Source organism: Balearica regulorum, chromosome 7 (genome assembly GCF_011004875.1).
Source record: "Balearica regulorum gibbericeps isolate bBalReg1 chromosome 7, bBalReg1.pri, whole genome shotgun sequence".
In the NCBI taxonomy this organism is placed as follows: Eukaryota; Metazoa; Chordata; class Aves; order Gruiformes; family Gruidae; genus Balearica; species Balearica regulorum.
Window position 1 is genome coordinate 33,263,200 of NC_046190.1, and position 26,394 is coordinate 33,289,593.

The 26,394-nt window shown below is 37.1% G+C and overlaps 1 protein-coding gene across 5 annotated transcripts in view; it reads right to left on the bottom strand.

The window, feature by feature from the left end:
- The window catches only part of ANK3 (ankyrin 3), a 369,687-nt gene that overhangs the window by 309,031 nt on the left and 34,262 nt on the right, over positions 1-26,394 (bottom strand). For 4 of the 5 annotated variants that reach the window (XM_075758815.1, XM_075758816.1, XM_075758812.1 and 1 more), the window contains one exon: positions 17,283-17,321. The exons of the other annotated variant lie outside the window; for it this stretch is intronic. In XM_075758815.1, coding sequence (XP_075614930.1) covers positions 17,283-17,321 — 39 coding nt within the window. The remainder of the gene's footprint in view (positions 1-17,282; positions 17,322-26,394) is intronic. 5 annotated transcript variants of the gene reach the window in all.

The window sequence follows — 26,394 nt, forward strand, 5'->3', positions numbered from 1 at the left end:
ATAGATGTTATGTTATAAACTAAAGTGCTCTCTGCTGGTTAACAGTGGGTAAAACAATGCTTAAACACTCAAAATACCATCCTATCCTAATGCACATGCAAAGCAAGCCTCCTTTCTTGAAGACTATTTTCTACTATGCATGCATCCCACTGGGCAACATATTATTTTCCAAAATAAGTCCAAATAGGTAGAGTTCAAGTTCAATTCAAGTGTGTTTTCTGAAAAGTTAAGGCTTTGATACATTAAACTGGCTGGCTAAAAAGAAAGCCTCTAATTTGTGCCATGCTTAGCTAATTGTATGCATGAAAAGGTCATAAAGAACAGAGATGCTTCTTCAGGAATAAAAATGAAAAAAAATCATCTTTCCAGAGCAACCTATTAGCTGTGACAAAACTGACACATTCAAACCATGCACTGAGCTCAGGTATGCAGACAGAGCAACATCACAGGTTCCCACTGGACTTTGGTTGCTCAGCTGCGCATGTCCGAGTCCAGCCTATGACATGGAAACTGTGTTTATTAGGTTTTAGGAGTCATGTCCTGTTCCTAACTCACAAAGCACATAATTATTTCTGAAGCATCAATACCTTCACTGGTTACTTATTTCAGAACCCCTTTAATTTTTCCTGTTTTCTCTCTCGTTTTCAGAAAAATGAGTAATCTCCCAAGCACTGGTATATTTAGAACACGAAGGAAAAATCCAGATAAGCAATAGAAGAATTTTATAGTCACAAGATGCTCTGAGGTAGGAAAGATCTCACACTCCTCTCCCCCCATATTGCTCAGCTAACCATAGCAACCCTGCTAAAAAGAAATGTAATGAATCTATCTTCTGCCATTTGAAGCAATCATTCATATGTCAACATTTAGAGCCTTTTATGAGGAGGTTTTTTCATTTCCTCCTTACCTCAAAAAATTTGCCAAGTTCTTTTACTCCAGGTAAAGCCACTATGACAGGAAGAGAACCTAAGTAGATATAAGAATATTTAACAGAAATACACCAGAGATTTCTTAGAAAAGCTTTTAGAAAAAAAGAGTCTTCAAATCATGCTTTTTAACTTTATTGCTCTACAGAGCCCACAAAAATTATCTTTGATAGTAAAACTAACAAGTGACTGCTGGCATCAGTCCATCTCTAAATTATACTAAAGAAATTATTCAAACTAACCTTCTTCCATCCCCAGGCTTTTAGCATACTCTGAGTAAATCCATGCATTTAAATGCCTAAGGTAACTGAAGTGGAAGGAGAAAAGTCAAACAAGATTATCTGAAAAAAATAATATTTTCAAACATCCAAGAAAAACATCTTGTACATAAAGTGCTGCCACAAGCACAAAACCTGAATAAAAAAACCCAAATTTTTGAAAAAAAATAGAAATCAAGGAAGATTTAAACTTTTAGAAGTTTAAAAAAACAAACAAAATTAGGACAGAGCAATACCAATGCAGAATTACCTTAAAATATTCTAAGGAAGCATTGGCATTCAGAAGGAATCTATGCTTAAACATACTGCAACAATGCTGTGATCAAGGGAACAGTCTGATAAATTACAAATTACAGTTACTATCTACTGTCTAAATAGTCCTTGTTCACAGAAGCATCTTCTTTTTTACAATGCTCACAAGAGGTATTTCTTTGTGGAAGGGCCTATGTATAGTTTGGGTATGTTTTGATAAGCTACAGCAGAGGAACAACATACAGAAGCATAACACTTTGCAGTTGCCTAGCTCCTTGAAAAACTAAAATACTACTGTACGTTAAAGTCTTTAGATTATCGATGAGAACACACACACTGCTCCCTGTAACTTACAGCTTAATTACAGTAGTGTCTAGAAGTGAACTTTCACAACCTCGTTGATACATATCAGTTCTAGGACAGTCCTATTTTTAAATCAAAATAACTCGCATAAGAGGACAAGAGGATAGGCCAAGTTCTGTCTATCAGTACAGTTCTATTTATAAACTGGAGTGACTTGCATACAAGAAGCAAGGGGTATGCAACTTGTTATTGGTAACCTGTTTTGTAACTGTGTGCAACAAGTTTTAAAAAGAACAGCTATGATAGTTACTTGCTTTACCAAAACAACATCCAAATTGCCAAACAACTTCAAAGTCTAACTAGAGGGCTAAGAGGGTAGAGAAAGCAGGCCAGACAAAAAGCCAGCTTGGTCTTTAACGTGTAGAAATCCACAAGCTTAGTTTAACAAAAGCTTGTGGCATTCCTTGCTTACTGTAAGGTCACTTGCAGATGGACCGCTTAGTAGTTCCTCTTGCACCTCAAGCAATATTCTATGTCATGATAAGCCAAAATTCAAGGTTAAATCAAGTATTACTTAGACAAGAATGAAATTTGTGCTGAGAAGGTGGAAGGCAAATTAACTCTAGTCCTCGTTCTCTAACAAAATTAAAATCACCTAAAGACATATCCCTTTTACATACAATGTAAATTTTCCTTTCAGATATATGAAATTGTGAAGACATTTAAAACTTGAAGAAAAAAACAGTTTTGAGGTCTTGATTCCTTTTCAAATTCCATAGTTTGAGCAAAATACCAGTTTAAAAAAAATGACACTTCAAATACTATCGTTACTGACTTCATTAACTTCTAACACAGCCTATTTACCCATCTGCACTTATATGTAGAGACCCATTATATCCCATGCCAACAGAAAAACAACGTAAACCCACTTACCATCAGGCTAATATTATGAGAATACAGTGGTGGTTACCACTGAGTAACTGTGCCTCATTACTGGCATGGTTCACAATAGACTCAGCTACCCATCTGAAGATTTTTTTTGGCATAAAATCATGTGCTATAGGCTAGCATTGCTCCACTTGATGTTCCTTCTCTTTTTAAATGGAGGTGTATCATCAATTCAGACCTGGAACAATATTCTAAGTTAGAAGCAGAAGTCATCTAAAACCGTAAGAAAGAAGAGTCTTCCGATTCAAGAGAACTGCAAACTGTCCTGCACTATCACAAAAGAACTTACTACAATTCTTTCTGGAGGACAAATATCTACATTGAAAAAAAGATTTGTGCTGATCTTTGAAAGGCTAACTGAGAATAAATTAGAAGCAAAGGCAACCCAGGTTTTAACTCTGGTTAACAAGTTAAAATTAATTTTTGTATTGGAGTCCAGGGCTGAACATGAGATGCTAACATGAATCAAAACCAAGCTGTCTCATCTTCACAATTACTTTAACATATGTTAGCTAACTGAGTTTAGGAGCCTTGAGGACAAACATATCCCTTGAGGATGAAACTGAAGGGACTCTGGGAGTGAAGCCCGGAGTGGCTGAGAAGTTACTCCAAGGGAGAAAGAAAACCAAGAGATTAAATTCCTTCCCTCACTCCCTTAAGGGGGAAATTAGCTTGCCTTGAAACATTCCTCAGCGACTGAAAATTGTAAAAATTCCAGTTCATTAACAAGGGGATATCAAACCAAAAATCAGGTAAGGAACAGAGTCAGGCCACAAAAATCCTACAAAATTTGTTAGCTAGTGCAAAGTTAATTCTCTGCCAATTGTGTTTGAAAACAGTTACACAAAGAAATCATACTTTATATCCAAACTCTACAAATTCTTATTTACCTGCTATGAAATACTTCATGATATATTCTGGTTTTGATTTCACTCCTTTCAGATTTTGCAAGATTTCCCTCCCCCCCCCCCCCGCCGCCCCGTTATTTCATAGGGCTTATTTCATAGGGTTTCAACCTAGAAAAACAGATAATTTTACTAAGCTAATATGGCACATTTCATACTAAGCAGAGATATTGCTGCCAGTAAAGTCTTGTAGAGGAAGGATGGGAGTGAGAGCAGCCCATTTCAGACAAACTTCCACAGGACCAGAGTGCAGGGCAAAGCAGCCCCACCCTACGAAGCAGTATTTCAGACTATGTATTTCAAGGTCTCTTTACATCAGAAAGCACGGTAGGATTTGGAAGTTTGCCTGCCAGCACAAGGTGCTTCCCAGGACAGCGTCTGCCTGTGTTTACAGTTGGGATACAAGAGGACACGAACCAGCCCAGGGGCTGCCTCTCCCAGGGCTGGATGTCACCAGGCTGTGTGGCAGCACCATGGCCAGGGGCAGGTGTGTGTCACCTTCCACGGGCCTCCCTTCCCTTCCCAGCGAGCCAGCAGGCCGGCTGCTCAGCTCTCACGGCGTTGCAGGGGTTTACCAGTTCGGTTGTCAGACAACAGTGCCCCAGAACAGCACATCTCTGTGGTTGGTGTATATTAAATCCAGCCGCAGGTCAGCCCCATTAAGACAAGTATGTGAAACAACAGAAGGCAAGAGACAGATGAAGCAAATCTATACATAGGTGCATGCGCAGCCTCTTTATTCCCCATAATAATGCTTATTTTGACAGTCATAGAAAAAAAAGGACAGTAGCTTCACAAGCCAGGAAAATTGTATAAAACCTTCATGACAGATTATTCACAACTCTACAAATTCACTGAACTAGTGAGTGCTGAACAACTCAAATTTAGCTTTGATTCTAAGGCCTCAGGGTGCAATTTTTTTTTTTTTCAGCCAGACACACATCTGAATTTTACTAGTGATATCACAGTAGCAAAGTAGTTTCTAAACACAGTGAAAAAAGTTACATTGGAGAAACTCTGCTTTGGGACCATAACACCACAGTAAGAGTATCTAGCAGCTTTTCTCCCTAATTAGGGAGAACAATTTGCTTCATGACATTTTGGTTAGGTGACAATTTCTTCATCTTTTACTTCTTATTTTAAACCATGATATCATATGTACTCACTATAAACATCATTTTAAAACTGCAATAAAAGCATTAAGTCATAGCACTAACTAAAAAATGCATAACATTCAAACTTAAAGTTTCCACACAGGAATTTAAAACCAAAAAATATTTCTAGTCTCATCACTATTATGCCTAACAGTGCCTTAAGTGTGTACAGGAGCTGATGGTTTTTAACAGTCATCTGCCCAAGTGGCTCTTACAAAAGAAAACCCCCAAATTTGATGCCCAAATGAGATCCAGTTTACACTGTTATAGTTAGTGTAACATTATCTGTAACAATCCGTTTGTACTTGCAGACAACTATACTACAATATAGTCCTGAGGTTAATCAGTTTATATAAGCTATCAAATTAGAATTTTTCCCCTACAGAGGGGATATTTTCCTTGAAGTTTTTCTGTTCTTTTGCAAGTCTGACAAAAATATCACCAAGAAAAAAATATTCGGTGTCCTAATCCATGTTTTAGGAAGGAGAAAGTGTTGAAAAAACTTATTTTCATGGTAAACAAATGGTTGGTTTGTGGCTTGTTTTGGGGTGGATTTTTTTTTGGTTGGTTGGTTGGTTTATTTTGGTTGGGGTTTTTGTGGTTTTTTTTTTTTTTAAAATCTTCAACAACAGAACCAGTAATTTTTTTGCCCAGCTACAACACATACAAAATAGCTGAAGTGACAGCCATAATTATTTAACAGAGCATCAAATGATAAGCCATATCCTATTTACGTTCAAGGCCGTATGCTGGCCATGATTAGATTTCTCTCATTAGAAGATATGTGGATGGGAATAAGTTTACAGATAATGGACAGGGGCAAGGGAGAGACTAGATCTGAGAAAGCATCTAAGAGGTCAAACAGGAAAATGCATTCAATACGATCATTCGGTAATATAAAGAGAGAGAGAGACACTGTTAACATTTATTTTCTCTCTGTCACTGTGCCCACAATTTGAAGTGTCCCAGAGAATTTCAACATGTAATAGCAACAAATGTTTTCTTGCTTTGGTGTGTGCATGGTGGGTTTTTGGTTTTTTTAAAATCTCAGGTAAGCAGTAGAGGTAGTTTGGCTTTCCATCTCTTCCCAACATGACAATACATACTGTATCTAGCAGAAAGATTTATTCTTTACAAAACCTGGCAATTTAAGAATAAACATCAGAATAATTTTAAGCTGCCCTATGTCAGTGCCTATTGATTAAATATGTTCATTTCCACTTGCAATTATGAAAGCAATTTACATACAGTTCAGAAGGAACAACTTTCATCTATAAAGGTCTATCAAATATTTGCTTCAACAGAACTGAATCAAAATTAAGAGTTTCTTTCTACAACCTGTTGATCTGTAACACCATAACAATGTAGAGCTTTATACCCAAAACACACTATGAAGATTTAAAACAAATACCACCTGTAAATTTTATTTTCCTATATCTCTAGAACTTCCAATAATCTCTTCAAACCAGGAACTACACAAAAGATTATCTATTAGAATATACAAATAAAAACACATGGATGAGCATTAGCTAAAATTGCCTTGCCTTTAAGCTCAGGCTAAGAAAAAAAAAAATCAGTGAAGTACTGGGGAAACAGACATGAGACCATTCTTGTCTAGTTTCTGTAATCACAATTCTGATCTGTCATGCAGAATATGCATCTCCAATTTTAGACAAGGGTCACAGTTTGAGTTTCTGGTTTGCTATTAAATTAGAATAGCTTTAAAAGAAAGGGTGGTTTTCAACTTCTCATAAAATGAGCAGAAAATCTTTGTAACTAAGTAATTAATGCTATGGTAACTGGAAACAACACTTGACATTAAATATAAAATACAACCAGATATAGTTGAAGGTATTAAAAGTATCAAACTTCCTGCAAGTTGCAGGCTCCAAAACTGCCTTCTCCTATTCAACATAGTTCAAGATTATCTTCATTGAAATCACTGAGGAAAAGCAAACAAAAAGAACACCAAGAAAATGTCTCCCGGAAAGTCAACTAAATTCTAGAAATCCACGAAATCCTCATTATCTATAAAGGTTGCACTCATAAAAATACAGTATTTTTCTTCAACATAACAGATTTTCCTCATACTTTATATTTAAGACCCTGAAATTTGTGAGTAGTTTTATTTTACTATTATACCAGATTGAAAGGAACCTTTCTGGAGGAAGTCTTTTTCTTTTGTACTCATCACCCCACTGTATTTTAATCGGCAAGAAATTAATTTTCCCCAACTCATGACTGGTTTTGCCCATGACGGTAAGTGGTAAGGGATCTCCCTGTCTTCACTTGACCCACAAATGTTTTCATCTTAGTTTTGGCCCCTATCCTGTTGACAGGGAGGAGTGAGAGAGTGGCTGGGTGGGCACCTGGCTGCCAGTCAAGGTCAACCCACCACACCAGAGAACACTAGCCTACAAAAATCACTGCTGTCTGGAACCACTTCACAAACATCATGATAAAAAAAGTTATCTAAGCTGCAATATTACACTCCAGAGGTGCACGTGAAGGACTGACATACATTTCATCTCTGTGATGAAAATTTCAGAATTTGTAAATTAGGAAATCCTAAGGAAACAAAATAAAAATAGACCCTTTGCATCTGGAAGGATTCAAAAATTTAAAAGAGAAAAGTCATTGAAATATTACTATCACCAAAATGTTTTCTTTATCCCAAGTATATTTTCCTATTCCTTTCATCAGCTGGAAGGTAAGTAGGAGAAAGAAGTCACAATTTAAATAGATAAAATATAAGATGTACTTTGTCATTATGGCATATAAAGCTTACATATGCAACACAATACTTAATGTGCACTTAAGGCCTAGAGTTCCGCATCTGCAATTTTTACAGCAGTACTGCAGAAATGCTTATCTTAAGTGAACATAAGCAACAGAAAAGAAAAATAACTTTGTCTTTCTGAAGCCATGAACCAGGCTGCATAGAACACAACAGAACAATTGGTAAGGATTCACGTCTTGCAAATGCTGCGACTACGACATGAGTTGCACAACTGAAATGGTCACTGAATACAATAGTTTTGCCAAGCTGTGGGAAAGAAGTTTACCTGTGCTGCACTTTTAACATACAACCTGTCCTCTTGCAGAAATGCTTACTTTCAAGTACTCCAATAACTTGCTGAATATAGAATTGAAGAGCTATTCAGGAATAGAAACCATACAGCATGAGGTTGCAGAAGAAGGTCCCTGGGGGAAAAGGGGTTCTGTATTAATTTCCTCCCACATTATCTACACACAACAAATAATCCCTGTTGCTGCTGAACAGTTCTTTGTAATTGTTTGGGCTGTTTTTCATTTCAGATTAATCCATACAGTTACAAACATGAAAAATATAGTAATTTCAATATACAGGAAAAATTAAAAATTATAAACGAGCATCACAGGATTCAAAAGAACCTTGTAAATTATGCCAGAGAATTAAAAAAAGCCTGTTCCTTGAATCAAAAAGTCCAATAGTTATAATTCAGAACTCTCCAAGAGTATAGGATGAGGAGGATAGAGTTTATTTAAAAACCTTTAATACGCTTCATTATATTGTATTATTTAAGTGGCAGTGATCAAAACTGACATTGTGTAATATTAATGCATTACTGGTTTACACATCCAGAAACCTCACTGCTGGGAGTCCAGACTCTCTGCAGACACTGAAAAGATTCCAGTACTCCTTTTAAAAAATACCTGAAAGACTACAGTACTCTAGCCAAAATTTGAGGTAGGAAAAGATCATTAGAACCTGTTCTTACAATCCCATTGCCAACTCACTGTCCTGTTAAAGGCTAATTACCTCCAGTTTCAAAAGGTTTTCAGGGTTAAAGAAAACTTGACTATTTCTGCTGCAAACGCCAGGTGACTAGACACTTAATAGATATAGAAAAGCTTGCACCCACCAAGGCACAAAGAGATATTAAAGAAAACCCCTTCCGGTCAGGAGTTTCTACTTAAAAGTATTGTTTGTTTTCCTCAAATAGCAATCCACTGTTACAGTATTGTTCAGCTGAACATCTTTTCCCCCTCGCACTCTAAACTGTATTTTATTGTACAAAATTTTTACTCAAATAGTCTTCAGTACTCACTAGTTATCCAAGGAATATGCACACAAAGCTCTCCTGCTTCCCAGATCTGCTCCTCTGGGCTTCAAACAGCAGGTTTATCACATTTAGTATAATTTTCCATGGTAGGTAAAAGTCACAAGGGTATCTAGAGCAAGTGCAAATATAATTTGCAGCTTTCTAATCAAAACTGTTAAAAACAAGTACGGGTAATCTGTACGATGGCATAAATAAAAACACCGGCATTGGTTTCAACACCACTCATGTAGACTGAGTTTGCAGAATCAAAACAGTTAAACTGTTAACCTTTAGGGCTGCCCAATCTTTCCTTGTTAAACTGGTGTGCTTACTTTCCACTACTATTACAAATGGCTTCCTTCTCCAAGCATGTTTAGCTTTGCGGGTTAAAAATGTTTGGTCGACTTTCAGTTTCAGGTATAATTTCCTCAAAACACACACTGCTTTTCTAAAACTTTAAGTATGGGAAATTAGCATGAAGTTTTTGAAGCTCAAAATAGGTGAATTACAGCCATGAAAGCATCTTAGAGAGAAAAGCTCTCTTTCCATCCATCAACAACTGAAACTGCCACAGAGTGTTAAAGGGGACCTATAGATATCATTTTTACTATAACAATGATGAACTGAGTAAGTTCTTAAAGACCTTATTTCTCTCATTTCTGTTCACTTTTTTTGAACTGCATTATCATTAATCTGAAAATTCTCAAGAGAAGCAAGCCCTCAATAGTAACTTTGATTTCACCAAAATAGTAAAGGTGTCAAATGAAAGTTTCAGTAACAGGTTTGGTTTAAATATACATTTGTATTCTAAGCAGAAGTAACAGCAGCAAGACTGAAAGCTCCGAGTTTGACATTTAGACAATTTGGTTTAGTATTATTTTTCACTTAGCTCACTAGTTAAGCCCTCAAGATAACTCTAGGGGATCATTACCAGAAAGAAAAATAATCCCATTTTCTTGTTATTTTGCTGTGCTGCATGAGCTAGCATTCCTGCTCAAAGAATCTTTCCAGCTCAGCAATCATTCCCTCTGGCTTTTTCTCAGGACAAATCCTTACACATTATCCACATGCCATTTCCACATTGTTTATATAGCAACACTTGCAGCATCTTCTTGCTGCAAGAAGGACTACAAGAGTCTTCAACGATAATAGCGATACTTATTCTGATAACAGCAAGCATTAACAGGAATAGCTTTCCATACACTGCATTAATAAGGTTCACATTTCACTATCTGCATGTGGTCTTGCTCTTCAGAGCAAATTTCAGCTTCTATTTATACAATTTTGATAGCCAGGAAAATCAGTTTAACTTTCATTACCATGACACAGAAGTCCAAGTGACCATTAGCTAGAAATGTTATATTTAAGAAGCCCATTTTGAAAGTCTCAATGGCTGATCAAATGAATTGATTAATCCTGATTATTAAACACCAGGGCATGTCATAAACACGTCATGGAGACATCATTATTATTAACATGTATTTAAAGTAAAACAGTCTGAAGTACATGCAGAGTATGTAACACTTTAAACACTGAAAGAGCTCCAATTCACATAATTCAGTTTCAAGCTGCAATAATTAGCAGGCAAACACTGCTTCAAGTTGTCAATATTTTTCATAACTTAAAAATGAAGGACAGTATTGTTCATTTTCTATAACAGCTTATCAGCTGATGGATTAATCCTATCAGGCTGAACATAGACAGAAGAATTGCTCTGGAAGTACAATCCCATCTTTCACTTTATTACTTACCCAATTATATGCATAAGGAGTTAGAGTCATTTTTCTACTGTTGCATAGCGAATATGCTATTCTTTGCAAAAGCAATTCAAAAGTAACTTTGTCACTTTTCTCTTTTTGCCCTTCCTCCAACTCACTCTCCTTCCCCTTCATTTTCCCTTTGAACTAGTTATTTGCCATTCTCTTCCACCACTTCGTCTGCCTCTTCCTGATTTTTGTGTGTGCAATGTTCCATCTCAGCACAACCACTGAAACCTCATACTGGCCAGTGAACTTTGACATGAACCCTTCCATTTTCACCCGTCTCTTCCATATGCTTTCTATATGTACACACATCCGCTCTACCTTGGTCACACATCCAACTTTGCCTTTTGCATGCATGCCAGCCTCTGGAATCAGTGCTTAGGACAGATCTGTAGTGTTCATCCATCCTACCATGAAACACTCATGATTTTGTCTTAATTTCTCCACCTATCCACTTCTCAGCTTCTTCCCCCCTCTTCTGTGCAGTTTTGAGATATCCAAGACTTCCCCTTCAGATCTACTATTTAATTCCTTTCCAGGCACAGGTGAGTAACCACTCACTTCCAACCTACACTTTGGTCTCAATCTCATTCTATGTAACAACATAGCTAATTCTTTCACACTGCTAGCATCTGCCCTAATTTTTACAGCATCTTTCACCATCTTTTTATACTTGCTTTTTCACTTTCTAGTCTAGTGCTTTCCCCAATTTGTTTCTTCCCCTGTTGCTGCCTCCAAGATCGTTCTCACCATCCATACCTGCTTAACCTAGCTTGGCTATTCTTTCCTGGTTTAGTTTTCAAGCAGTCTAACCAGTTCCTTTTATCCCATACTTTGTATCTTCCAGGTCTTCGGGAATTTCTATGATGCCCCTTGAGGTGAATTAAACACACATTTGTGCTTAAATATAAAAAATGTAATGAACAATGCATTGGACAGTCCTACTGTCATAAGTAGTTCTACAAGAAATCTGAGGAAAGTATTGGGAGCCAATTCCTTATATACACTTGCACCAGCACCAATCCCGTGAGTGCCAGCATGGGACATCTCAGCCCTGCGTTGGGTTCATCCCTAAGCACCAGCTCTCCTGCCCAAACACTGGTGTTGCCCAATTGCTAGAAGACAACATTATGGCTGTTTTCTCTCTCATCAGCAAGGGAAGCTTCACTTCTGTACAGGGAATTGCTCTGTCTCTGGCATTCCTGCTTCCAGCCAGTTCAACCCGTTCTGCACTTGGGCCTTCTTGCCCTCCTGGCCAGATCTTTCCTTGATCACAGAGTACCACCTGCTGAGCAGTTACAATTTGAATTTCCCCTTCACAAGCTCCCATGCTTTTGGTTCATCCTCTATTAAACCCCTCTGGGCCACACTCCTTCAGTTTCTCATACTCTTCATATTACTAGCGATCTTATTTCTCACCACTGTCTTGAGGGATAGTAGGAAGAGATGAAATCCTTTCACAATTCTGACCCGACCGAAAAAAAAATTCCAGTAAAAGTTACACCTCCCCTGACAATAGCTTCTTCTCTCTGCTTTGGCAGAAGACTTCCCTGCCTCCTGCTCTGAGGAAGTCAGGCAGTTCTGCTATTGGAAGGATGTTAGAAAATAAATAAATTAGAGAATAAATAGAGAATAAATAAACTCTACATGCAAGAAGTACAAAGTCATCAGCATTTCTTAAGCAGACTGCTTCAAAGTGACTGGCACCTCAGAAACTTCAGGCACACTTCGCTAGTTTTGTTTAGTCCATCTTTCAGGTAAACTCTTGATGTTGCTAAAGATAAGTGTTGCTTGAGTCCAGGAGTTTTCCTTGTCCTTAGCTGATTGTTTCTGTAAACAGCCATTGCTTCAAGTGAGGTTTCATTTATTACCCCTCCTCCAACAGGCACTGTCCAGATATAACAGAGCAATCACATAATGGAAGTTTGGAGATCAGCCCAGAAGCCTTGCCATCTTCTGCTGAGGCATCATTTTGGCCTGTAACTTCGGAAGCCAGGAAAATATAGTGTTGGAACCTAAACCTCCTTCCCAGCACTTTGCATATAAAATTACTGCATTAAGAAATAAAAACCTTTATTGTAATTAGAAGAGAAAAAATTCAAAGTTGTAATCCATTTGAGAGAAAGGCAGAAAATAGTAACAACTAAACCCAAAACTCTGTTACTGTTGGGTTTTTTCTACTTAAGAAAAAAAAAGTCTTACAGGAATACACTCAGGCTGAAGACTACCTAAAGATTTTTTTTTAATTCTTCTACTGTGAATAAAACAACCACTAATAGAAACCAGTTAACTTAAAAAATTTGAATAAGTAAAAAACCCCAAAACATATAGGCCACTGATACTAAGAGACATTAAACAGATAGGATTTTACTGATTGCTGATGTTATTGATAGCCACTAGCATCATTTCTGTAGTACTTTATTATCAAGGGGCTTTGTAATTTTTGTTTCTATTTACTATTTTATTGCCTGTTTGCATGGAGTAAGACAAAATCTAACTAAAACTTGAAAAAGCAACCTGTCTTGCCATTATTGTGATTTATGTATTTATGAAAATGTCCTAAAAGGAATAGTGTACAATAGGTTCCTAGCTAAAGCAATATTTGACTGCCAAAAATAACTGTACTAGCTGACTAGTTTGTACACCTTTGTCTTCTGACTGCAGTGCTCTGCATAGAGCTTTGTTTTATAAAGGTTTATTTTACAACTCAAAATCTTGGTTGTAGTTTTTAAGTAAAGCAGCACGTGAACACCTTCTATATTAAAAATAACCTCCGGGAATTTCTAATGAGCATAAGCACAAGAAGGATTGAAAACAAGACAGAGTTCATTTGATGCTCATCCATTTGTTGTGCAGTTAAATTATATTTTTATCTTCATACAGGAGCTCTGAAGACTTCTGATGCGTATATTGACACACATCAAGGCTAAACATGAACACAACTAAAAAGTCAGTATGAAGTGCCCACTACTAGAAGCAGTTCACATATCTGCTGAAGAACCAAAGTTGACACTGATTTATTTTTTTCCCCATCTAGTTAACAATGAAAAATAATTCTCTTTTGGAGATCACATTCTGGAGGAGGGACCAATTATTTTCCAGACATAGATCCTAGCTGTAAGACACTATGTTGCAGAAATATAAGAGCCAAACACTACATTTTTTAAAATCAGCATGTTTTCCTGAAAGTTATTTTGGTTGGGTTTTTTTGTGCGCCACAAATTCCTGCACAGAGAGATCAACAGGATCCTCAATTACTCCAACATCATCTGCTAGGTGCAAGGTTAAAAAAAATTTTGCACCTCCCAAGTTCTAGGATCTGGCATTGCATATACCTGAATCAGCAAACACCATAGAACAGACACAGTTAACAGTACTTAACTCCTGTAAAGATCATTTATCCTCCAGCAACTTTGCGCCTACCACATTGTGCATTACTGCCCGAGTGCCATGCCATTGTCTTCCAACTGAGAGAGTCTCAGCCTCAGAGGTTGAGGGTTTTTTCCTTTCCTTGCTTCTGGCTATTTCTATTAACTCAATTTAGTTTTAAACAAAAAGGCCTACAGATGCCAACTCGAATTTCCAAGTCTTTGTATCAAAGTCCTGACCAGACAGATAACTGGCACAAAAGACTGAAGTGGTGAACTAGATTTCTAAAATGCTGCCATCTGATTCTCATCCCACGCAAATATGTAATAAGTAATGAAAAAAGCTTTCGTCTCAAACATCAGCTTGTTCAAAGCTCTTGAAACAAGTAAAATGTTGGGATTTGGATTGAGTCATGACAAGTTAAAGCTATAATAGTAAGAAATAACCTTCTGAACAACAATAAAAAGAACATTCTTAATGTCAAGCAGAAGAGAAAGCAGTTACATTTTCAGACAAGGACTGTCAGTTTAAAAATATACATGTAAAGAAATAAAGTAGTTTTAGCTCTTTTCACAATTTCTTAGATTCTTCATATATTTTTAATCTTCACCTTATTTATAATGTTTTTACATTCTGTTTTTATCACAAAAAATTAAAACTACTTTGTGTAAACTATTGTCAGTGAAATTTAAAGGAAAATATATTTGCCTCAGCTATTAAGACATCTGGTAACTCATACATTCATGTCATTTCATCTAGGTGGATACTTTTAAGTATGCACTACACTTTAAGCCTTTACATGAACAAAAATAGGAACTGAATATTACAACAGAGCTGAGGAGACACCAAACACACAGGCCTCATGCACGGTGACAGTGTGGGGTACAAGACTTAAAAAGGAAAATGGTCATCAGTGGTCATCATTGGGCAACCTGGTCTAGTGGAAGGCATCCCTGCTCAGGGCAGGGGGGTTGGAACTAGATGATCTTCAAGGTCCCTTCCAACCCAAACCAGTCTGTGATTCTACGGTCAGTATAACTTGGTCATTGCCATTACAAGTAGTTACTAGTCAGTTGTCACTAAGCAGGAAGGGTAAGAAGAGAACTGCCTGCTAAGCAGGAACATTTCCTGCTGTTTCCTGGAAAAATCCCACTGTTCCTTCCTTCCCCCCCTCACCATGAGCAACACAGGGTTCAATTTCACAGCCACTTGATAGATATCAGGTTACGTACGTGCACAAAACAGGGAAACAGCAGTGCAACTTGAATACATAACACTTTGGCAGGTTCAAAGTTAACAGCTAAATCCAGTTTCCTTAATTCAAAAGCTTTGTTCCATAGAATCAAGCAATTAGACAGCTGGCCTCACAGCAAAAGAATAAGGTTTTTGTCTGCCTTTCCTTCCTCCTTTTTCCCCTCTTGTCTCATGGGCAATGGATTAGGAGAGTACTCAAAGGGTCTTTCAGTCCCATGAAGATTAAAAACAAGAGCCATACTTCTTCCATGAAACATATTAAGCTCCGAGAGGGCATCAGAGGATGTCCCAGTTTGAACATGGAAAAGGGATTAAAGGCAGGTAGTCCCAGCTTCACTTATTTACTCCCCTACCCTCCTATTCTTCCCCAGGTCAGTGTAGATTTTCTGCCTTATTTAAATCTATTACGCTTGTAAAGTTTTAACAGCGTTGCCAAGAAGCTTTAGTACAAGTTTATGTCCTCAGTCACTGGTCACAATGTCAATGTGAGACCTTGGTTCAACCACCTGGAAGATTTGGGAGTATGATCAAAAATGTTTCCTTTCTACCAAGATGATGGCAGTTTCAGGACCAGTCTTCATCCTCAGCTGAATCACAGTAGCTTTGACAGCAACATACAATGCTTGTAACAGCAAAATTCAGAGCACTTCTAAATCTTGGCATTTAACAAAACAACCAAAAACACAGCACGGAAAATTAGGTGACAGACTTATCCATTGAACCTTTTTCATTTTAGATACTTTAAGCATGTCACAAGGTCCCATAAATCTGAAACTTCAGTGGGAAACAGTTCTGCCAAATGATTTTATTGGAAAAAAGGAACATATAAGTGAACAATAAAAGGCATTTGTTCTATTAAGCAGCTCTTTATATCCAAAAAATTGCATTTCCACACCTTAGGGGAATAAAGACAAAGCTGAGATATGCAGTGTAACTCATTAGATGATACCACAGGTCTTTAAACATCTGACTCCAGCATCCCCAGTGCTCACATTTGCTTCCATAGATGATAGTAACAACCAGGAGGAACAACTTCTGTCCAGTTGCAGTACAAAACCAGAGAAACTTAACTTGAAGTAAATTCTTCTCCGTGCAACATCTTGCCTTGCAATTTGCCAATGACTATATCTAAGATAAATGTTACATAGACAAGAGAAAAAAAAAGGGGGAGGTAAAAGAAAATGAGAGAAGTAGCAGACACATTCCTGTCCAGAACTTCCTGGAATCTGGTTATTTTGTTTACCTTAGTGTTACCTGACATAAGAGAAAAAGGTGTGCACCAGACAGAGCATTACTGGACTAAAAACAAGTCCATTAGGAGGAAGTTGTACACAGATTTGTAACATTTGAAGACCATAAATTTCTCATGCAGGGTTCAGATGGTATTTTAGAGATAAAGGGGATAAATATTCATGTCAGCACTATACACTGCTAATACAGCTATCTGAGCACAGCATATCTTGATTTCTCATTTAAGTGATGAAAAGCTGAACACCCATCTGATAAGGACATAGCTAAACACTAAGGTCCAAGTATCTGGTATTTTCTAGGACATTGAACAAAATTGCTTTCAACTACAGGTGAGCACAGCTCTAATGACTGACAGAGGATTTTTGTTCATTAACATAAGCAAATTCCATAGCAAATCGTCTTTAGTCAAGAAGTTCTTGTCACATCATAAATGTGTAAACTAGCTATCCTAAACAATAATGCCTTTCATGTCATTTCATGTGAAGAGTTACTGTTTATTTGCTCACACAAAGAAACATCTATGATGTGGAACATTAAAGAAGTGCATAACAGCAACACGGATTCTTACAGAAACAGATGAATTGGAACAGACTCCAAAGCAGTTAACACAAAAATGTCAGGCAGTAGATAAACGCACTTCCTACAAGTGCTCAAAAACATCACAGTCCCAAAGATTTTACAGTATACCATCCTGTTTTTTCCAGTTAAGTTCAGTATTATCGCAATACATTGAGGATAAAAACAAAACAAGCACTGGCATGTAAACCCAGGAAATGAAATTTTTAAGATTTTACCTTTCTAGGGCTTCCTGGAGGATAGAATTTATGGTATACCTAGAAATAAATTAAATTGAAAAGAATTAAAACCAGTAGACAAAAAAATCTGCATAGTAGTACAAAAATAAACACAATTTTTACATGAACTATGAAGTCACAATACACATTACAGTTGACTGACATCCCCACACATTTCACATCCCGCAAATGACCAATATCACATTAAGTGTTTCACATCTCACTGAATGACAGATGACTATCTCACAGGGATATTACACACAGTTGTTTTCAACCCAGGGCTCTACATAAAAAAAAAGATACCTGTGCGTCCTGGAAATCTGTTCATAGAGTTTTTCTAAACAGATCTGTGTGTCAACATGGGGCAAAAGATTAAGTCCCTGAAAAAGTAAAAAAGTAAAGGCCGTCAAGTATTGAGATGCCATGCAGAAAGAAATGGCAAACCAAAAGCCTACAAAGCACCAAATGAGCATGACATCCCTCCAGTTCTGCCAAAACCTACAGATAGGTAAAGAAACTGCAGGATAATGTCTATTAAAAAAAGCCAACAAAACAAAAAACCACAAGAAACCCCCCAAACCAGTAGAGATATCCTCTTCATCTACTTGGAAAACAACAAGAACAGAGACAGACCGTGTTCTTCAGCACACTTTTAAGCATCTTGGTGGCTTTGCATTTGAGGTGCCACCCCACGTTGCTTGACCAAACATTTTTCAACAAAGGAAGTAGCCAAAGACATGACTACATAAACTATGACATCTTGTCAGGGGTTGGGAAAAAAGCCAGCAGATTTCACGGAGTTCTGACACAAGCCTCCAGAATCTGTCTTGGATCCCTACACAGTTAGGACTATCCAACTGTTCAGTTCTTCAGGTGAAAAAGCAGGAAGTTGAACCTGTCAATCTAATGAAACACTGGTTTTTATGGAAGTCCATCTGTCAACTCTCTGGCTTAAAATACAAGAAAACGTAAGAACTGTAAAAGTAAGAATTAATGCCAACAGAACTCCAGTAAAGAAAATTAAATTTCAAATAGATTTAAGAAAGCAAGTAAATTAAAGAAATTTATTTGGTCAGCCCAGCTGTTAACATGAAGAGCAAAATTTTTTTATTTCAAAAGTTGTTTGGGATTTTGGGTTTTTGTTGATGGTGGTTTGGGGAGGGGAGAAAGGGTGTTTGGTTGTGGGGTTTTTTTTAAATACTCTTTATGTCTTCCCACAGAAGAGTTGCTTACTTTAAGGCGCCTCATTTCCACAGCCATTACAAAACATTTAGCTAAAGCTTTACATTGCAGCCACATCTCTGCTTTGTGATTAAAGTGTGTAATATCATAAAATTTAGTTGGAATGACTGTATGCTTGTACCATCACTGACTGCCTAGACTGAATATCAACTAAGCAAAATTACCACCTTTATTATAGAAGCAGTCCCATTGAAAGAGCACCATCTAGAACTGCCCATTTTCTACTGTTCTTATACAAGTTGCTTAAAATCTCTGCAAGAAACTTAACTCAAGAAATGCATACACTTATTTTTTGTCACAGCAGGAATGTAACTATTTTTTTTAAAAAGTGGGATTTCAGAATGAATTATTAACATTATCTATATAAAGATAGCCAATTCTCTGTGTATCATACGAAAATGCAAGTAGTTCAGAGTATTTCCTTTGCCAAATAAAGGTATTCTGTCCCATAACCCCAGTAATGAAGAATAAAGTATTTTCACATAAGTCTCAAGTTCTTATTCCAAGATTTAACTTGAATACAAAACATTTTACTAATAATTAGTAAAAAAAATAGCAAATAGCATTGTTGAACTATTCATTAAGTTTTCTCTACCATAAAGTCAAACCACATTCCAGTTCAGTAATTATTTGGCTATAATTCTAAACAAACAATACATTCTGTCTCTGTAAATACTGATCCGGTTCTAATTCATAAGTTATGCAAAATATTACACAGATCACTCAACAATCCATCCTTAATGTACCTGAAGAGGTCTTTACAATCCCTAGTGAATAATTCATGTTTCCATTTTGCCATTCTCCTACAGCATAGGAGGAGCAACTTTAATTCAGTCATGAATTGAGATCTGAACACCACCAAAGAATGGTCAAAAAGCTCAAGGAGAAATTGCTTTACAAACTCAATTTACATCCCAAATGGAAGAACTAAGTACTCCTAAATATATCTGAAATAACAAACCAGCTTCTGAAGAGACTGTCCATATGCTAAACTGTCACTCTCCCATACTGAGTGATGAATTAAGATTCTAGTGTAACTGGCTGCTTACTACAATACTGTTCATGTCACTCACGTATGGTGCTTTGGCAGTTATTACAGTTTTTTGTAAACTAAGCAGTCCATTAGATTTGAGAACAAATAACAGACCAGCTAGAATCACTAAATTCTTGACCTATTTCTGTGGAACTGGAAGAAACACTATAAAAGACTAGAAAGATATGAAGGGTAATTGCTCTACCTTTGCAATCCGCATGATGGAAAGCATGAAAAAAATCAAGACAGCTAGACAAGAGTCCAGTAATCAATCTTTTCTGTAAGTCTGGGCAACCTGTGTAGTTTTCTGTAATCTATGCATGGTACTGTAATGCCTATGGTACCATAAAGAGAATGTACAGAGGGAGGAGAAACACTCACCCACAGCACTTAGGGAATATGTAACATGAATTTAACTAGCTAGTTAGTACAAACATCTCACTGATGTGAGCACTGGAGCTCTTCTCCATACTTGGCATATAGGTAAAGGAATCCAGTAATTAAAGAATTATGACAGTGCCCTAATAAAAGAAGATAACAAGACGCTGCACAGTAAAATATATAAAGAAGTAATGAAATGCTTATAGTGGATGCATTGGTATCCCTAGACAGGATTCTGATTACTGAAGAGTTGAGACTCAAAGAAACCAAGCAAGTCAATCCTTGGAGCGTTGATATCAGAGCAACAAATTGTCACTGTGTGACTGTAGTGGACAAAAGGACAAGAATATCTTGCTGCTTAGCTCCTCACCATGTTTCCTACACTCCACAGGAATGTCAGTCTCCACATTCCCCAGAATCTGCATTAGGAAAAAAAGTGCTTAATGACAGCTCTTGAACTTTATAATTGAAGTTCCCAGCATTATCACATTCAGACATCTATAAAATCTTCTCTGACAAATTAGAAGTTGAGGGATTTGGCTTGTAGATTTGCAGTGGGGGGTAGGGGGAGAGTAGAATATATCTGTACTTTCCATAAACAGGAAAATACTTGTAAGGTACAAGGAGTCCTCTGAATGTTGTCATTTTTAATAAGCTGGACTCTTCTTGCTCTTGATTCATTTTCTCATCCATTTACTTTCAGGCTACGTTGAAGTTTCTGTAAATGAAAACTACAATATTCAGTTCTTTCCACAGTTGCTTGCACATCTTGTCTAAAAGCAGAGTTTGACAGAATACAGATGTACAGCATCCTGGCCTCCATGGAAATACTAGGCAGCAGATGGTTAAAGGAAAGCATCACAGTACAAGTTTATGCCTGTGATTACTCTATTGAGTGGTACTCTACTACATGTACATGCATGTGTCCAAATGAAATATTTCTATGAGCATATAGATGTGCACATAGTTGTGTATGCTATTTTGTGCAAGACTGATTTGAGATTGACACTTATGAAAGGACACCTGTAAGTCTAGAATAACAGACAACAGTGAAGATGTTAAGCTACATTTTCAGGTAGTGTAAATAACATTTTTAAGGAAACAAATTTAATCACTTTCCAGCTTTAGAGAATTTGGCTCCAGGTTAGGCATCAAACAAGGTCTACCCTGTTATTTTCTCTATAATAAGAAGGGATAGGAAATATCAGATGTTTCCCATTACCTGGAACAGTTGCTATGACTCTTATACATGCCAGCCGCTACCAGTTAAACTGGAATATTAAGGAAAAAAATTAACAGAAGATCTCAGGGACAAAGATTTTGGGACCCACTAAACTTCTATGCATTCTTCAACAAAACCTGCCTTTGCAATACATCAGGCAGTCAATACAAAAGACCTGTTATGCGGCAGAATTATTTGGACTAATGAGTGGCCTAAGAGAATCACAGGCTAGGAGCAGCAGCAGAAAGGGCATTATTACAGGGTGGTCAGCAATGTGGTGACTAATAAGCACTACCTAATGATACGCAAACATATATAAATACTTTCAGCAACAGTAGGAGTCCACTCAGGCTCACACTGAGGCAGAAACTTATTTTCTGCATTTTCCAAGACACTAAACTGAACTGTATGGACTCCACCCAATCATCCTCATGAGAAAGGAGAAAAAGAACATAACACTAAGGGTTATTTTATAGCTTGAACAAAACACAGCAATGCACGTAGCTACACAAAAGTTTTGCCAATCCAGTAACAATAAGACCAATTTGGTAAAAAGGTCAAGCTTCAGAAGCCTGTTAGGACCTAGACAAGGAAAATATTCCTCACTTTCAACAGTGATTCAAATTAAACAAAGTATTTATCTATATTGTTGATAGAACTCCTGAATTTTTATGCTAAAGTTTTAGACAATTGTTTGACTTATTGCTTCTGAATTTCACAAATAAAAGCCAATAGTGTAACATTGCTGGGAGATGTTTCTATATTCAAGTGCCTTTTCTCAGGGACACACCTTCCAGTCACGTACTCCCTCTCACATAATACATTATTTGTGCTGAAATCACATGGGAGTGTCAGAGGCTCAGGTTGGTACTATCACACGCTTTAACACAGTTAACTGAAACACAGAAAACAGGCATAAGTATATTAGCAATTCTTTCTGAAAAAATTGTGTATTTTATGGAAGATCAATTTTTTTTCTATAAATTGGTAGCTGTACCTTCAGCTGATACATGAATTTCGAGGAGCTCTTTATCACTCAGAACTTGTACAATTTAAATGTTTAAGTGATGTACATTTCAACACAGGCTTTTGTAGCATTTTAATGTCTTGCCATTTAGTAGCTAGAATCCAGCAAAGGGGATAACAAGTGCTATTACTGGTAGCTAATGGATATTCTTCTTTAGCTCATATGCTGAACTACATTTTGAATAAAGGGCTCAATTCCAAAAGGAATCAACCTTCTTTCATTACTGTCCAATACTTAGACTAACAGAGAACTCTCCACAAGTAGTAAGTAGGGGCAACATTCATATTTCTATTTCTAGGTTCCCACTTATTAGAGGATGAAGGCATTGCACAATATTTATGTAGGTTACACCCAATATCTCAAGTCCTATAGCTGGACACACTTCCACATACAGTCCTTTCCTATTCCATTTGAAAACTGTCTTTTATTCAGAGCATTCTTCTGGAAAAAGATACATTTAAAGACTATATAGAAACAGCAGAAAACAGTATCTTTTTTGAGCTGTCCCACTCAAGATGTGCAACTACCTCCCAGGTGTGCTAGTATGCTTGTACAGTTTGTGTCCACCTTGGTTACCTGTGCCACATGCTGCTGCACTCACTTTTTTGACAGAGGGCTGCAGCACACATAAGCAGATCAACACTGGTTTTATCCCAGCTACCTGCCAAAGCAGTAAGGACCCCAGCTTGTCTACATAGTTGAAAGGAGCAATGCTAGCTCCAGAACCAAGAGAGCATATGCTGTAGTCAGCTACCAGAAGTCACATCCTTGCTCAGTTTTCAGGGTTCTCTCAGCAACAAAAAACTCATATGATTATATTCTTTCACAGATGTAGAGACGCCTCCACGATGCAGCTTTAGCACTGCTTTAAAACAGGACTCCTGCAATATTATAATCACTCCCAGTATATCTCTGTATCCATGCTTCACCTTAAAAAGGGTTAAAAACAGAGTGTTGGAAAGGCATACACTGCAGCAGCCACTGGCTGCAATTGGAGATGCTAATCCTATTAAGACTGCCCTTGGCACAGGCAGCTTTCTGAAGACTAGCTTCAAAGCATTTCTCCTCTGCCACATGTATGCAGGTCTGCAACTACTACCATAACAGCAGAATGCACAGTATTTTCACTCAGCCCACTACTGTTGCTGGAGATACATATCAGTTATGAAGATGAGTCAACCATTTTCTGAATTCTCTCTAGATAACAGCACGCTAATCAATGACAGATACCCTCAATCCTTTCTTCTATGCCCCCTCTGTTCCTCCATGCATACAGAATAGAACACTTCCACAAAAGTCAGAGTCTGAAGTCCAAATCTTTGAAATTACTCCCCTCCCCCCCCCCCCCCAAAAAAAAGTATCCAGCACAAACCACACTTTTAATCTCATCCCAGCAAAAACTTAATGAGAACTTGGTTTGTTCAGGTCACACACTCAGGAAAAACAATTTTCTGTCTCAGGAGTGGTCATCTGGGAGACCACCCAAACCATTTGAAGTGTCACATGAGACACCCATATACTAGCCAATACTTAAAGTTCTTGACATCTGTATTCTAACTTGGATTAGAGTATGATTTTTGTTTTAAACAGGACTAGAATTTAAAGACTATTGGTGAAATGGCATTACCATCTTAATTGGCACTTTCCTAACAAAAAATTTTCTCTTAAATAAAAATATTATGAAGACAAAGAGTAACTCCTGATAATACATGCATATAATACTCTGTATTTAACATATTATAAGATTGCATCTCTAGCATGTCTTATGGTTTAAGCTGTCTGGGTTGGTTTGTTTTAAGCTCTGTGCCTTTTTCTCTTTCCTCATTTTAATTCATTTCAGCTCCAGTATATCAACAACAACAGAACACATTATTAGCTTGGATTTAATTGCTCAAGTAAAAAAGAAAAATTTCTTCAAGATACTGACTTCCTTTGCAGTAATAATTTGTAGAGAAGTGCTGTATATTAGACAATCTACATGTTTGCTAAGTTAAAGACGTATGAGTAGGCTCAGCATCCAGTTTAACATTTCATCGCAATCTACTGACATGCTAATTAACAGCTAATCAGAAAGCTCCTAATAAGTATACTGGATATTAGATTCACACTCACTATTTTTAAAAGATGACTTATAGCATATAGAATGGTGAAAATAAATCAAAGTCATCTCATGTCACACAATTTACTTCAAATATTTTTTTCAGAAAAGAATAATTAGCTTCTACTCAAAATGTACTTGTATGAGAGCATCATCAATATTAGGACAGCAACAAGAGTGGCAAACGCAAAATGGGTATCAGTGCATAAGATTTATTTTACCAAACTCCTTCCCTCCCACCTGTGTGTAAAATCCTAACATTTATATTAAAAGAGCAAGCTCACATAGCACGTTAATGGACTATGTCTCATTTCATGCAATTAACCATGTAGTCTCATCAACAAAAATGTCTGTATTTAGATATGAAAGGAATAAAGCCCATGGTTCCTTCATTGCTGTGGGAAAGGAGGAAAAGAAATAATCAAGAAAAGCCAAAATAAAAACCAGAAAATGGCTTGGCAAGCTAACAAGCTACAACTGAATGCTGAGCACTTCTGTCAGATCTGGATAGTGTCCTGCTCACATATAAGTTTTAGCTCCATCCACGACTTACCTAAAGAAGCTTCCAAGTTTAAATCACGGAAGGGACAACCATGTCCCTTCCCTCTCTTTAACAGTAACCTGGACAGACATGTTTTATACTCCACTGTCCCCAAATAGGCTATAAAGAGAGTTACTGATCTCACCTATTATTCTATCAGTCAGTACACTTATGGTTATATTAATATTTAATTGATGAAGAAACTGTTGATGAAGAAATTTCACCATTAATACATTTAGCAATAGAATAGGATACTTGCCAGTACTGGAAGTGGATGAAGAGTGCCTAGAAAAGTGTTCACATGTGCTTGTAACAGGTTTACTCAGCATACACTGGGATCTTCACAGCTGATTGTTACAAACAAACAAGAGTTACCTGCAACAAGAGCTACAGTGATTGTAAGTGTTCGCATGAAAAGTTAAACTTAAGTTACATAACAAATGTTTTGAATAGCCTAAGGCTTATATTCTTCTTGGTAGAGAATGGGATCATTCCATGAGAACTGTTCATACTCTGAGCAAGCACTTCAAATCAATTGCTTATGAACCACCTACAGACTAAAAGTATTTCAAGACTAATTTTTGCTTTCAATACATTGTTCCAGTCAACAAGAAAAACAAACCTCAATTTAAAGTTACTAGGCAATAGCTTGGGTTATTCAGTTATGCAACTGTTACATTTCTATGTGAAAGATCACAAACAATAAATTTCAAAATAGTCAAGCAACAGCTATGCTTGCAAGGTTAGGTTAAGGGCACGAGAACACACATTGAAGTGCAATGCACTTATATCATGTCAGATATTTTGGGTTCTCCTTTTCATTCGTACTGAACTCCAGTGCTTTAGGGAAAAGGCCCCCCACAAGCTGAGCCTGAGTGTGCCCCTGGTGTTTGACAGAAAATGAGGAAACTTGCCAAAGCTCTCTTCAGGAAAGCTTTAAGCATGAGCAGTGTTTTCATCCTCCAAACTACAACCACCAAAACTGCAGGCTACAGGCAAGTGTGTGTTGGGATTTTTGTGTTTCTATATCTACGAAGATGACTGAGAAGTCTTATCCTCTCCTCCTGTATCCTTCCTCTTCTTAATCTAACTGGGACTAAATATAAAGGATAGAAACAAATAAAAGTGCCCTCCACACCCAGCTTCAGCAATATACAGAGGTAGGGTAAAAGTGTTGCTGCAGGTGATGCCAGCTAAAAACTCCCACAATTTTGGCAATTTATTCCACAGTCTCAATTCCTTTAAACATGTTTGTTTCCAGATTTCCATCACTTATTCTTAATTTCTCTAAACTAGTTTGCTATTCACTGGGGGAAAAAAGTGATAGACAGAAAAGAAAATACATAAAAATGAGCTTCCCATCACTTTTTACTCTTCAGTTCTAGATTTATATAAAAAGGTGCTTAAATGTCTGCTTATATTAGCACAGCTCTTCACTGTGCAGATTAATCATACTGCACTTCCTGCTTTTACTTTTTTTATAAACCAGTGTTATAAAAAATCCTTTTCCTCTTATTACAAAAATCCTACCTAGAATAAGAAAAGACTCCATGAAGAATTAATGATAA